Genomic DNA, 12,757 nt, shown 5'->3' with positions numbered 1-12,757 from the left:
GAAATTAGGTGGAGACTAAGATAAGAAGCCGGGAGCTCAACAGATTAACAATCCAACATGCCCATGTCTCAGTCCTTAATAATCTGATCAGCATGAAAGAAGTACAGCTTGCTTTTGCTATAATTTATATATGGCTTGAAATTTTAGCATAACCTTGCAAGATAGTTTTCCAATGCCTAGCCTCCACAATAGAAGCTTCCCCGAAAAGAATAGTGTCATCCACAAATTGCTGATGAGACTCAAGGGGAAGACAAAAAGCCACTTTAACACCCTTCAAGGTTCTCTGATCAAGCAAATTTTGAAAGTTCCTCCCAAGGATTTCTACCACAACAATGCATAGGTAGGGTGATGATGGGTCACCCTACCTAAGACCACGACCACAAGAGAAGAAGCTCCTAGGAACCCCATTCACCAATACAAAACAAATTGGGGTAGTGACATAAGAAGAGATTAATTTAAGGAATCTCCCTTTGAATTCAAATTTATGCAAAAATGCCATCAAGAAACGCAAGAGACTCTATCATTGGCTTTAGATATATCTAGTTTAAATACTATCCCCGGTTTCTTGCTAGTCTCCATAGAATGAATGATTTCATGGGTAGTCAAAGCAACATCCATGATATGTCTTCCCTTGACAAAGCCTTTTTGGTTATTGCCAATCATCTTACTAAGAACAGCTTTCAATCTGTTAACAACAAGCTTAGAAACAATCTTGTATACTATGTTACATAAGCTTATTGGCCTAGAATCCTGCATTGAAGAAGCCACGTCTAGGAGATCCACAGAGACTAAATCCCATAAATCTTGAAAGAAAGCCAAAGGAAAGTCATCCGACCCGAGGCCTTATAAGCTCCAAAGAGAAAACAGCAGTCTTCACTTCTTCCAGAGTCAAGTCTTGGTCATTGATGACTTGAGCGATGACATCTATCATCTCCTCTAAACCACTATTATCAAAAGAATCATCATTCTGAAAGATAGAGCAAAAAGCCACCACAGTTTTAGCTATCTCCAATTCTTCCTTTATGACTGTTCCATCTTCTTTGACCAGCTTCCTTATTCTATGTCTGCTTTTGTGTTTCATGGTTGATTGATGAAAGGATTTAGTATTTTTGTCCTCTTCTGTTAGCCATTGAATTCTAGATTTTTGTTTCCAAAAAACTTCCTCCTCTTTTGTAAGCTTTGCCCATTGAGCATGAAGTTCTCTTTCCGTATTATAGATTTCCTCATCATGCATACCTTCTTCCATTTGGTCCTGAATTTGTTTAAGCCCCAAAGATAAAGATTTATTCTTCTAGAAAATATTCCCAAAAAAGAGATTTTATTCCAGCCTGTTACCCTTTCCTTAACTCTTTTAAGCTTCTGAGAAAGGCAATACATGGAGGTCCTGTAACAAGGTACCTTCCACCATTCTTCCACCAACTTTCTAAAATCCAGAAAAGAAGTCCACATGATTTCGTACATAAACAGAGAAAAAAAACTTTATTGGAATTATCTTCCCATTCAAGGAGAAGGGCATTATGGTCAAATCCAATTCTAGGTAGAGCAAAAACAAAAAGCTTAGCCAGAATATCCTACTCATTTGAAATCAAAAACCTATCAAGTTTAACATGAATAAGATGTTCACCTTGTCTTCTATTTGACCATGTGAATAGGCTCCCTTTTAGATCAATATCTACCAATCCCACAATAGAAATGAAATCAGCAAGATCCACCATTGTGTCAGAAAAGTCTTCCATTCCACCCTATTTTTTAGAAGGGATCAGAGGGGAGTTAAAATCTCCCCAAAGCAATGAATGCTCCTCCGAGTTTCCCAATATAGAGGAAGCCAAAGGATCCCACAAATCCAATCTGGCCACCCTTGTATTATTAGGAGCATAAATATTGAGGAGATTCCATTTCTCAGTCATTAAATCCTCCATTTGCACCATGAGATTTTTATTTGAAAAACCTTTATCCCCTTCGAATCTGCCTGGGTTCCACAAAGTAGCAATACCTCCTGAGGTGCCTTCAACATCACTGATAGAGTATTCTGCTATAGGCCAAATATTTTTAACAGCTTTTTCAAAAGTTGATTCCTTCATCTTTATTTCTTGGAGTAACAAAATATCCACCTTCAAATCCATAAGGCAACATTTCAACAAATGTTGTTTGAAGGAGCTATTCAACCCTCTTATATTCTAGGACAAAATCTTCATGATAAACTTAGCAAAGATCAGTACTAACTTGATACTGATAGAGGAGCAAGCTCCTCCAAGGACTACTTCTTTTCACTTTTAGCCCCTGATAAGCTATCAAGGGTCTTTTGTTTTCCAATAGCAACATCTCTAGTCGTATCCCTAGCTCGCGTATCCCTTTGGGATGGTCTACCCTGTTTTATGTCTGCTCCCACATCTAGTTTCTTCTTTTTTTGTTTACCATTTACTTGAGTCCAATCCTACTCCAAGAGCATTCTCCCGAGTTAGCTTAATAGGAGTTGGAAAATCAATAGAATCAAAACCTAGCAAGGCCATAGATTCTTTCATTTCCTTACTCCCATTCACGAGATGAATTTGCGAACAGGAATCTCCATTTAGATCCTGGTCTGGGGTAATAGTTCTTTCCCCCTTTGGTGAGGGAATCAGCTCACCTTCTTCCTTTTCAAGTACTACATCCTCCCCCTTTTGGATATCAGCTTGTTCTTAGTTGTTTCTTCTTTATTAGTGATCTCAACTCCTTGATCCTCATGAGAGGCTATATTAACTGAAGATGGAACAACTATAGAATCCATAGTCTTCTCATTATTGTGTTTCCTTCCAATTTCTATCATCTCTTGTTGCCCTTCTTTTTGATTCAATTGCTTGTTACTTTTACTTTTGGGACTTGGAGTTTAACAAGTCTCAACATTAAGGGTCACAACTTCCCCTTATTTCTACTTTTTAGCTGTTGGCGGCATTATTGTACACGGGAATAAGATTAGTTAATTATGTATAATTGTTTTGGTTAGTTGGCAACCGAGGGGTGGTAGTTGCAGTGCGACGGTTCCTTCTTCCCCTCTACCCCTTCATTTTGGTTCTTTTGCTATTTACCATTGCCATTAGGACCAATATTTTTTGTGCCTAATTCAATTGTCAAGAACGTTTTTTGTTTCCCCAATGCCACTTTATTTGGCCCATTAAACTGTTTATTACAGGTATCACTCGCATGCCCAAACCAATTGCAATCCTTACAGAAAGCACTAGCTTTCTCATACTCAATAGGTTGGTTCCACCTTCCAAATTTAGATATAAGAGCAAGTAGGTAAAATAGAGCTGACCACCACATTGACACAAATACAAGCATAAACAGGCTTGGATTTTTGTTGTGTAACTTTGTCAACAGCTAATAAAGAACCAAATGAGTTAGCTATGCCTTGGAAGATCCCATAATTCCAAAATTCTCAGAGAAGACCAACAAGGCGTATCCAAGTAGGGGCAACAGACCCTAAATCAGCCGAGGGATCAAACCCAAGTTTCCATTTGCAAAGGGAGAGGAAGTTTTTGAATCTATTATCATAGGCCCAAGGCTCCTCTGTTAAAACCTTGATTAAATCCTCGTAAACAACAAAACTAAACAGAAAGAGACCATTAGCCATTGCACTAATGGTAGCACTGTCCATAAGTTTCCAAACTAAATCAGCCAATCTCCTAACTTAATCAATATTTAGGCGAAAAGCAAGGAACTTACCTACCAGCGAATGTTGAAGATCTGTGATGGCTTCACTCATTATATCATCCAGCACAGTCACTTCAAAACTGTTACCCGGAAACACATTTCCGGCTTCAAGGCACCTGTTTCGGAAGCCATCTTGGTTTCGAGGACTTGAGGACAGCCGGAAACATTTCCCAACCGTCCCCGATCCCCAAAAAATTCCAGAAACCGTCCCAGAAACACGAGGACAGTCAACATTTTCCCTGGGGACAGCTAGCCGTTTCCGGCTCATACAGCAATTAAAAAAAAAAATTAAAAATTTTGAGCAGATATAAGATTCTTGTTGTTGCTGTTTACATTCTGAGTACCTATGCATAAATCTGAGTATTTCTTCATCCATTTGCTGCACTGGGTACCTTGTTATCTGCTCAATATTAAGGTCGGATTTCTCTGCAATTATTTCCATGTATGCTGGAAGAGATTTTAATACTGTAACTATCATATATGGATGCCATGAATTATTGTTATCAATCAATGAACAGCTAACATTATTAAAGTCTGCCTTTCATTTGTAACATGTGCACTCTGTTCTTATATCTGAATGTTCATAGCTTAGTCTTAATCATTTAATCTGAGTGAGAACAATTAACTTTTTTTGCTGATGAATGAAAATCTTTTTGAGAATATTGAAATCAAACATCATCTGCAAATAATTAGAATTAGAATCAAGACTCTAATTTATAAATGTTATTATGTTGCTACTTGCTATTATTAAATTTCATTATTATATATATATATATATAGCTAGCCATCCCCTGTCGTCCCCTGTTCCCGGCAAAAAAAAAACGTCCCGGAAACCCGTTTCCCCATCCCCCAAGTCAGCAAACTCGGGGTAACATAGCTTCTAAACCCTCCACAATACACGTGGTCTTCAACAGGTCAGCATTCTTCGATTTAGCCATCCTCAATGATCTGCCTTCCACCAATTTGTCGACATAAGAGGTCAGGTCTTCCTCAAAAAAAAAAAAAAGAATCCAAGCCATAAGGGGGTGCACCACCTCACCACTATCTAAGGCCCTTCCAGAGGAGCAATCCACACTAGTGGCACCACCCTGAGGAACAATATTTTTGTATGGGGGAGCCCGTTGGGGCCCCCCACCTACAATGCCCATCAAACAAGCCCTCCAAAAATGCAATTTGAATTCCTAGAGCACTCACTTAGAAAAGATCTCAGATAAGGGTGGTGCTGTTAAGCAAATAATGTTGACTGATTTTTTAGATCATAAAGATGGATCTAATCATGGTAATTTCAGATTTGGATACAAATTTTAGGATTTTCATATTGCAGTAGTCCAAGACTAGAAGCTAACAGATTGATGTCATAACATGCGTACAAATCTTTAATGTTAATTCATTGGATATAGATTGAAGATTTCCCAACAAATTGATCAAGCCAGAAGCTGTCAATCCTTTAAGCTAAGCCATGGCCCATTCATCTTATGGAACTTGGATTTTTTATTTTAATTGTTCATTCCTAAATGGCTAAACCTGAAATCAATGATTATGTGATAGTTTTTTTTTTCAATTTAAATATACTATAAATTGTTCGCAAAACTGTATATGGCTATAAAATGTTGTTTTTAGGTTTGCTGAACAATAAAAAAAGCAGTTAGACAACCCTAACAACAGCCATTAGGGATTTACATATTAACTTTAAATTTATAACAGCTACATTTTAGGTATTTTAATTTCTTTATTACATTAAAATCAAATGTTTATTTGCAATTTTGCATAAATTATTAAATAGCTGATTAAGATTTAATTTTAAATTTTAATACCAATCCAATTGGATTTTTCTCTTTTGTGTATCTTCTAATTTTGCACTTGTGCAACCTAAAATAAGAAAAACAAAAGCGAAATCCTAATTTGATGAAGGTTAACAAACAAGTATTCTTATTTTTGTGTATCCTCTATTTTTGTGCTTCGTGTGACCCGAAGTTCAAAAAAACTTGAAAAATCCTTGTGTCTTGAGCCCTTGCATAATTTAATGACATTATGACATGTATGGTAACCATAAATTCCATTCTTGCAATTTCACTGAGTTCTTCTCACAGCATGAGTGTGACGAGGGTCAACAAGAACCTATCTCCAACACATCCCTCCTTAGAAATGAAACAAAAGATGGATTGTTTACCTTTGGCATACATTCCTTGATTTCCCAAATGTTGGCTTGCCTCCTTAGGCATGGACAATTGCAGTGATGTAGGTGGGATGTTATCTCCCCATTTCTTCTTTGCAGCTTGTGTGGATTGTTTTTTCCTGATTTAGTTACTTGGGCTCCTTGTCTTTGCAATCTTCTCTTACCCTGCTACTTTTGGAGCATTCTCCAACCTCTTGTACAGCACCAAAATATCCCAAGCCCTACATATTGAGGTCTCCCCTCAACCTGTATGATAATGGTTTTACCTTCAAGTGTGGAGGATTATTTACACTTCATAAACAACCTAAGTCACAATGTTTACCAAATTTCATCTATGAAATTCAAACTTCAGCGAACTTAAAAAAATCTTAAAAATTCGTTCAAGTTTGCCCTAAAGTTCGTACTGAAAAGGGCTCACATTTTTTTGCGCTTTGGTTGGGATTTTCTGTTGGCTTCATTGGGTTCCGTTAAACCCACATTGAAAAAGATTGAGATCTTTGTATAGTTTTCCCCCAAAATCTGAGTTGTTTATGTGGATGTTGTTCACTTGAGCAAAACAAACTAAAGCGGATAAATTTGTGGTGGAATCAGTCCTATCCCTCTAAATTAATCCTTTCGAGCTCTCCTTGATCTCCCAAAGGCTGATACTAATACTGTCAATCGTGTACTAGTTGTCACAGTGTCTCCACCCATATCAGCTACCAGCAATATTAATCCCCATATCAATCAACTTTGCTTCGTTATCTCCATCCATTATTCTATCGAGGGCTCGAGTACAAAGCATCAACAATGGCACATTGTATTCACTCGTCTCTCTATCACAGCAAAGTTATGTTTTTATTTTAATTTCTTGTTTAGTTGAAAGAAATTTGATATCTTTATATGTTTATTTTTTAAACAATGTTGATTTAGTTTTTAATTTTATTTTTAAAAGATATATTAAAATTTTATATTCTAAAAAATTTAAATTAGATTTTTAATAGAAATATATTTATTATCTAATATATTTATGAAATATGTATTAATAATATTTAAATTAAATTTTTAAACATATTTAAATTATAATATTTATAAATTTCTTATAAAGTATTTAAATTTGATATAATATTGTTTTATATTTATGGATTTATTGATTATATTTTAAAAATAAATAATCTCAAAACAAAAATTGAATTTTTCTCCTTGTCGAACTTTATTGTTGTCGAATTCGAACACGAACTCGAATCTTGTGAAATAGTAAACAACCATGAACAAATGCAAATCACGCAATAGATAGACACAAATTTAGCTTGAAAATCCCAATACAAGGAAAACAAGTTAGAAGTGACAAATGCACATCCTTCAAGCTTTCCTTGGAATGTAGAAACAATTACAAGAGTGAAAAATTTGCTATCTGTGTTTCCTATCATCATAGAGCTCTGGCATTAAATAATTCCATACTCGAATGCTGTTTACTCTGCTTGGAAGTCCCCCCTTCTCTATACTGCACTCTCACTCTCTCATATATTGTGCTTTGCACCCAGAAGATTGGCTTTTTTCCAAAACCTCCAATCATCCAATTTATGATCTCATGTTCTTAAATAAATGTTGTAGCATCATTTGAAGAACAAAAGCTGAGCTGTTTGCTCCATCTGCTCACATGTTGTATCATGATAAAACCATCCATTTCATCAAGTTGGAGGGATCTGTATAAAATTAAGGTTGCACGGGACTGCCTGTGTAGCAAAATAGAGAGCACAGACCATCATGACTTGGCTCAAGATTATTCACCCTTTCTACAAAGCTTGTCCATGGAATTATAATTATTAAAATAATAGAGATATTAAAAATTCCAGTGTGAAAATCCTTACAACTTAACTTTAATTAACAAAAGAGGATAAGATATGAAGCAATTGCATGAGAAATAAATGATTGATGATGGTGATCACATATGATGGTCAAGCAGACCATGGTCTCATATTACAAAAGAGCAAATGCAATGGTGATTATGTGGATTTAAACAAGCTGAGCGAGATATACATCACACGCAGCTTTCTTTGTGCATTGATAGGTCATATTAGCTCTTATTTAATGAGCCCTTGAGTAGAAATATTTGTTTTAAACATATATCCCATACACGTGCTGGAATAAATCAGCAATGTGACAATCAGTTACACATTAGTTGATATGTCAGCTAACCATTAAATATGTTGCCAGCAGTCATGTACTCAGTTACCCATCAATTATTGAGTGATAACTGGGAATATATCAGTCCCAATAAACTAGGTTTCTCCAAGTTTCTGTAACAAAAGGACACATGTACATGTCATGGGGTTTCTGTTGTGGCAAAAAAACCCTAAAATTTTGGGACAGTGGCAGGGTAGCTGGAGGGTGTTGAGACATGGACCAGCTAGGACTTGAACCTAGGACCTTCCATACGCTGCTGGAGTGCTCTACCACTGAGCTACTGGCCCCTCTTGGACCAGTCCATCGTCGGTCCAGGTGTGGCTTATTTCCAACACCAACACCCCCCCTTAAGCCACACATCTCGTGTGCTTGGGGCTCCTAGCCTGGACCTGGCTCTGACACCATGTTGAGACATGGACCAGCTAGGACTCGAACCTAGGACCTTCCATACGCTGCTGGAGTGCTCTACCACTGAGCTACTGGCCCCTCTTGGACCAGTCCATCGTCGGTCCGGCTGTGGCTTATTTCCAACACCAACAGAGGGGCCACTAAAATAACTTGAAAAGACTAAAAGCATCTGAAATTTTAAAATGTAAATGCAATGTGCTGAATTTACAATTATAATCCTTTCCAGCTTCCCTTTTAGACTTTTGGGGTTTTTACATGAAAAGTTACTTTTTTATTTTCTATGCATAAAATGGAACAGCTGTCCACTCCTAGTAAAAAAAGAAACATCCCCTCCAAGACTCCAAGCTCCTCAGACACCGAGGAGATCACCTAAACCCCCATAGCATGTCCACATGGAACTGACCTTTGAGGTCGATCTTAAAAAGTTTCATGAGTTACAGAAGCCCTTTAAGCCTCAAGTAAAAATGTGTGCTTTGGGTTGAAATATTATAATAATAGGAACCCTTCAAATAACTCTTTTGAGGCAATTGCAGTATCCATACCACTTTTAGATTGAGCCTACGGTGGAACCCACATCTGCAAAGACATTGTCTTGTTCTCAATCATATAAACTACCTGTAAATGATGCTATTGAATTGTAGAACATTTTCTCTCTGAACTTTTAAAGATTTGATGCCTAATTATGGAAATTCAGAGTTCCTTCTTTTTTGAAAGGATTTCAAACTTGTATTTCAGATATTTCAATTTCTCATGCAGTATTTCTTTTCAGTATCAATTTCCAGATTTTGGATCCCAACACCAAAGGCCTTGGTCAGATAACAACCACACAAGACAGATAGTTAAAATTCAATCTTGACAATGCGGACAAGGGTAATCCAGGCCCAGATGTTGTAAGGATAATTATATATATTACTGAGAGTGGAATAATTGGCTACCACTACAACAATATAAAGTTTTTCACCAGTAATCAAGCAGAAGCAGAGGCACTGTCTGAGGAGCTAAGTAACCCTTGAGAAGTCCAATGTACTTTTCTTAATTTAGATAATAAATTGGGCTGTATGCAAGTGTAGAAGGCTTTGATCCCTACACGTTATTAATAATATAAGCTTAAATAAGAACCTATGCAGCCTACCGAAGGATCATATTATATTGGTGAAGTTTCTTTCATTGTTGAGTGCATTTTGTTCTAGGATGCCTTAGGGGAATCCCAACCAAATTCTGTGTGTTTTGAGTCGGTTGACCCTTGGTAAAATCTCTTAATTGTTTGTTGATACATATTTTCCATCAATCATGAAATATTGCTATTGCCTCTCTCACACGGTACCAACGCCAAGGGTTTAAAACCTATCCTCCCCGAGGAAGCAACCCCATGAAATATGGCCCTGTCCCCAAAAGGAGGTGGTTTGGAGATGCAGGGACAGATAGGAAATGTCCTCACCACATCCCCTATTTTGTAAAAAATTGGAAACATAGAGTATGTGTAATTTTTTTAGGGGACAACTGGGTACTTTGGAGAGCAGCTAGCCACCCTCGAAATGGCTAGGAGACATCCAAACATCCCCCCACTGTCTCAGGTGGCTGTCCCGTAATGTACCCAGCTTGAATTTAGGTTTTGGTAGGATTAGGTCACTGATATCGGGACTTATCTCACACATGCACTTTCTCCTTCAGTGGCTAGTCTTTCTATTCAATGTCATAAATTTTCCATAGGGAAATACTGACTGGTTTCCTATCAAATAGTTTGCTTAGGTTACTCCATGGTTTTCCCCTCTGCAGGCATAGCAGCAAGCATTGAAATAAAAGGTGTTTGATTGTAGGAGAGGAAAGGGAAGGCTGAAAGAACAATGTAATTGGGTTCCTGAATGATAGAACGGAGCTTCACATGCTGAAAACGAAAACAAACTCTATCACTGATTTGATTAGCACAGATAACTTGGAAATAGAGTGATGAAAGAATTTGCTCAAGAGGTGCAAGTGTAAGCCCAAACAGGAATTTGGAAGGAAAATAAGAAGAAACTAACAATGTCACAAGAACAAAGAGAGCCATGTCTGATTCTGGTGAACCCAAAAAAGGAAGAAATGTGCAAAAAGCAGCTAGCAGATTGGTCTGGAAAACACTACACCAGCACTCAGGGTGCATACCTAAGAAAGATATCAACTAGGTAATCTGACATCTAGAACAGGGAAATCTGCTTGTAATGCTAAGGCAAAACTTAACATCTACTGTAAATTCAGGCAAAATTCCTGAGGGAAACGAAATTCCTCCAGATCACAGCCCCTTCAAGTTACTGCCTCAAAGGATGAAGGAAACTTTTGACAGCAAGACAAAAATGAGGAGATATAAATTCCCATGCTCTGTGCCTATTGTTTATGCCTATGGGTAGTATAATCTACTTGTATGTTTTCAATTCTCCTAGTATGTTTAATTGTAGCTAGTATTTTGTTAAAGAAATAAGCCACTTTTCATTAACAGTGGGATGAACTCTCAGGTTTCTTATTCAGAAATCTCCAATGTAAACTATTTCTTTGTTTGTTTGTTTGTTTTCCTTTCATTTTGAGTTTGACCCTCCAGTTTGTACATAAACGGTTGAATGAAATAGCTAAGGGGGATAATAGGTGAGGCTTTTCGGGAAAATCGATTGTCTTAGACAAAGCTATTCACACTAGTCCTCAGAAGGTCTTTCAAAACTCGGAAGTTAAGGATTTAGTGCTGAGGCAACGGCAATGTGGTGGACGGAATGGAGCTTCCCTGGAACTTGTATTGATGCTGCATTAATTCCTCTCCGCAGCTAACCTGAGACTTGGTTATTCCCTAGCATTTTGCTTCATGCTAACAGATTTAACAATTACAAATTAGTTGGTTATGGCTTCATCGATCTACCACATATCTATTGTATGTATTAGTTTTTGCAGTTCCTCGTTTACAGAGAGCACAAGAGCAAAGTGTAAAAAAAAAGGCACTGTCTTCCATTCATACGTACCATCGTCCCAGAAGCCGTTTCTTGTTTATCTCGGTCCACGCGAGACATGGTACTCATCTCTGTATAGAACTGGTACGCACATTCGGGCTGCTGTTGCAGAACTTGGTAATACTGATTAACGAAATAAGTCCCCACCTGTTCATAAGGGTCACATGGGCCATGCCATTATAGCTACAGGCATAAATCCTAAATCACAAGCAAAATTAGTTTTAATCTCTTTTTTTACCTGTACAGCAGTGACTGGAGTAGAATATGAGGACGCCATCGCCCCTGAAGCCATTCCGTGAGGCATCTATTAAACCCTGGAAACAAAACCCTAACCCTAGAAATAAATTCTACAACAGTAGAGTGTGATGTATGCAGAATCAGCTTATGTGCTAAGGAGAAGAGTAAGTAAGAACACAGATCTCTCTCAAACCTTGATGTACTCAATACCAAATTTGTATTTTCCAAAAAGAGACTAGAAATGAGAAGTAGCAGCTTACCTTAGCGAGATCTGATCTGGTAAGCAGGGTAAAAATGGGAGAAAAGCAGCCCAAGTCAACAAAAACTAGAGTGAAAAACAAGGATATTCACTCCCTCCTGCCACCATCAAAATTGTAAAATTAGATCTGAGTTACGGATGAAAAAATGAGCGCCATTCCTAAGCTGTGCTGTATTAAAATTTTAAATATTTCTATATAATTTGTTTTTTTAATAAATGGCGAGTGCTCGGAGAGGTCGCACGCGTCAGTGGATTTGCAAAAGAGAAAGGATATTAATAATATTTTGTTTTTTTTTTCAAAAAGCTAGTGGCGAATGATAACAACATATTATAACGTGCTTAAATCAAAAAGTTTTTTTTAAACTCTTTCATAGATATCTAGTTAATCAACCAAAATTAAAAAAATTAAAATTAAAACAATTAATCTAGATAAGTGAGTTGCAACAAGAGACTCAAAGCGTCAAGTTTCCATCATTAATAGGTAGAGATATAGTGAGAGTGGGAGTTGAAATAGAGAGGGAAAGGTAGAGGGAGGGATATAGAGAGATAAAAAGATAGATAAGTATATAGGGAGATAGAAGAATAGATATGGGGGATAGAGATGTAAAAAAAAATAGAGCAAGGAAAATAGAGGTAGAAAGGAAGATAGAGTGAGAGGGGAAGAGGGAGACAACTATATGTTGAGGGAGAGATTAAGATAAAAAAATAAAGATTGAGGAAAAGGGAGAGATTGAGAGAGCTATACAAAGACAGGGAGAGGAAGGGATGAAGATAGAAAGAGACAAACAAAAAGAAGCAGAGGTAGAAAATCAAAGATGGAGAGAGGAAGATAAAATATGGGAGATACAAAAG

At 37.2% G+C, this 12,757-nt stretch overlaps 1 protein-coding gene across 4 annotated transcripts in view; it reads right to left on the bottom strand.

Moving 5' to 3' along the window:
• Positions 1-12,148, bottom strand: part of LOC131051275 (nuclear transport factor 2) — a 28,005-nt gene extending 15,857 nt beyond the window's left edge. Inside the window, exons 1-3 of one of the 4 annotated variants that reach the window (XM_057985707.2) lie at positions 11,907-12,148; positions 11,648-11,723; positions 11,422-11,556 (exon numbers count right to left, since the gene is read on the bottom strand). In XM_057985707.2, the coding sequence (XP_057841690.2) occupies positions 11,422-11,556; positions 11,648-11,713 (201 nt within the window). In that variant the 5' untranslated portion in view covers positions 11,714-11,723; positions 11,907-12,148. Of the gene's footprint in view, positions 1-11,421; positions 11,557-11,647; positions 11,738-11,906 lie in introns of all 4 variants that reach the window. The other 3 variants (XM_057985711.2, XM_057985709.2, XM_057985708.2) reach the window with 3 other exon arrangements.
• Positions 12,149-12,757: the final 609 nt, after the last annotated feature.

This window comes from Cryptomeria japonica, chromosome 9, assembly GCF_030272615.1.
Source record: "Cryptomeria japonica chromosome 9, Sugi_1.0, whole genome shotgun sequence".
Lineage (NCBI taxonomy): Eukaryota > Viridiplantae > Streptophyta > Pinopsida > Cupressales > Cupressaceae > Cryptomeria > Cryptomeria japonica.
This window is presented reverse-complemented; position numbering and strand designations above follow the sequence as displayed.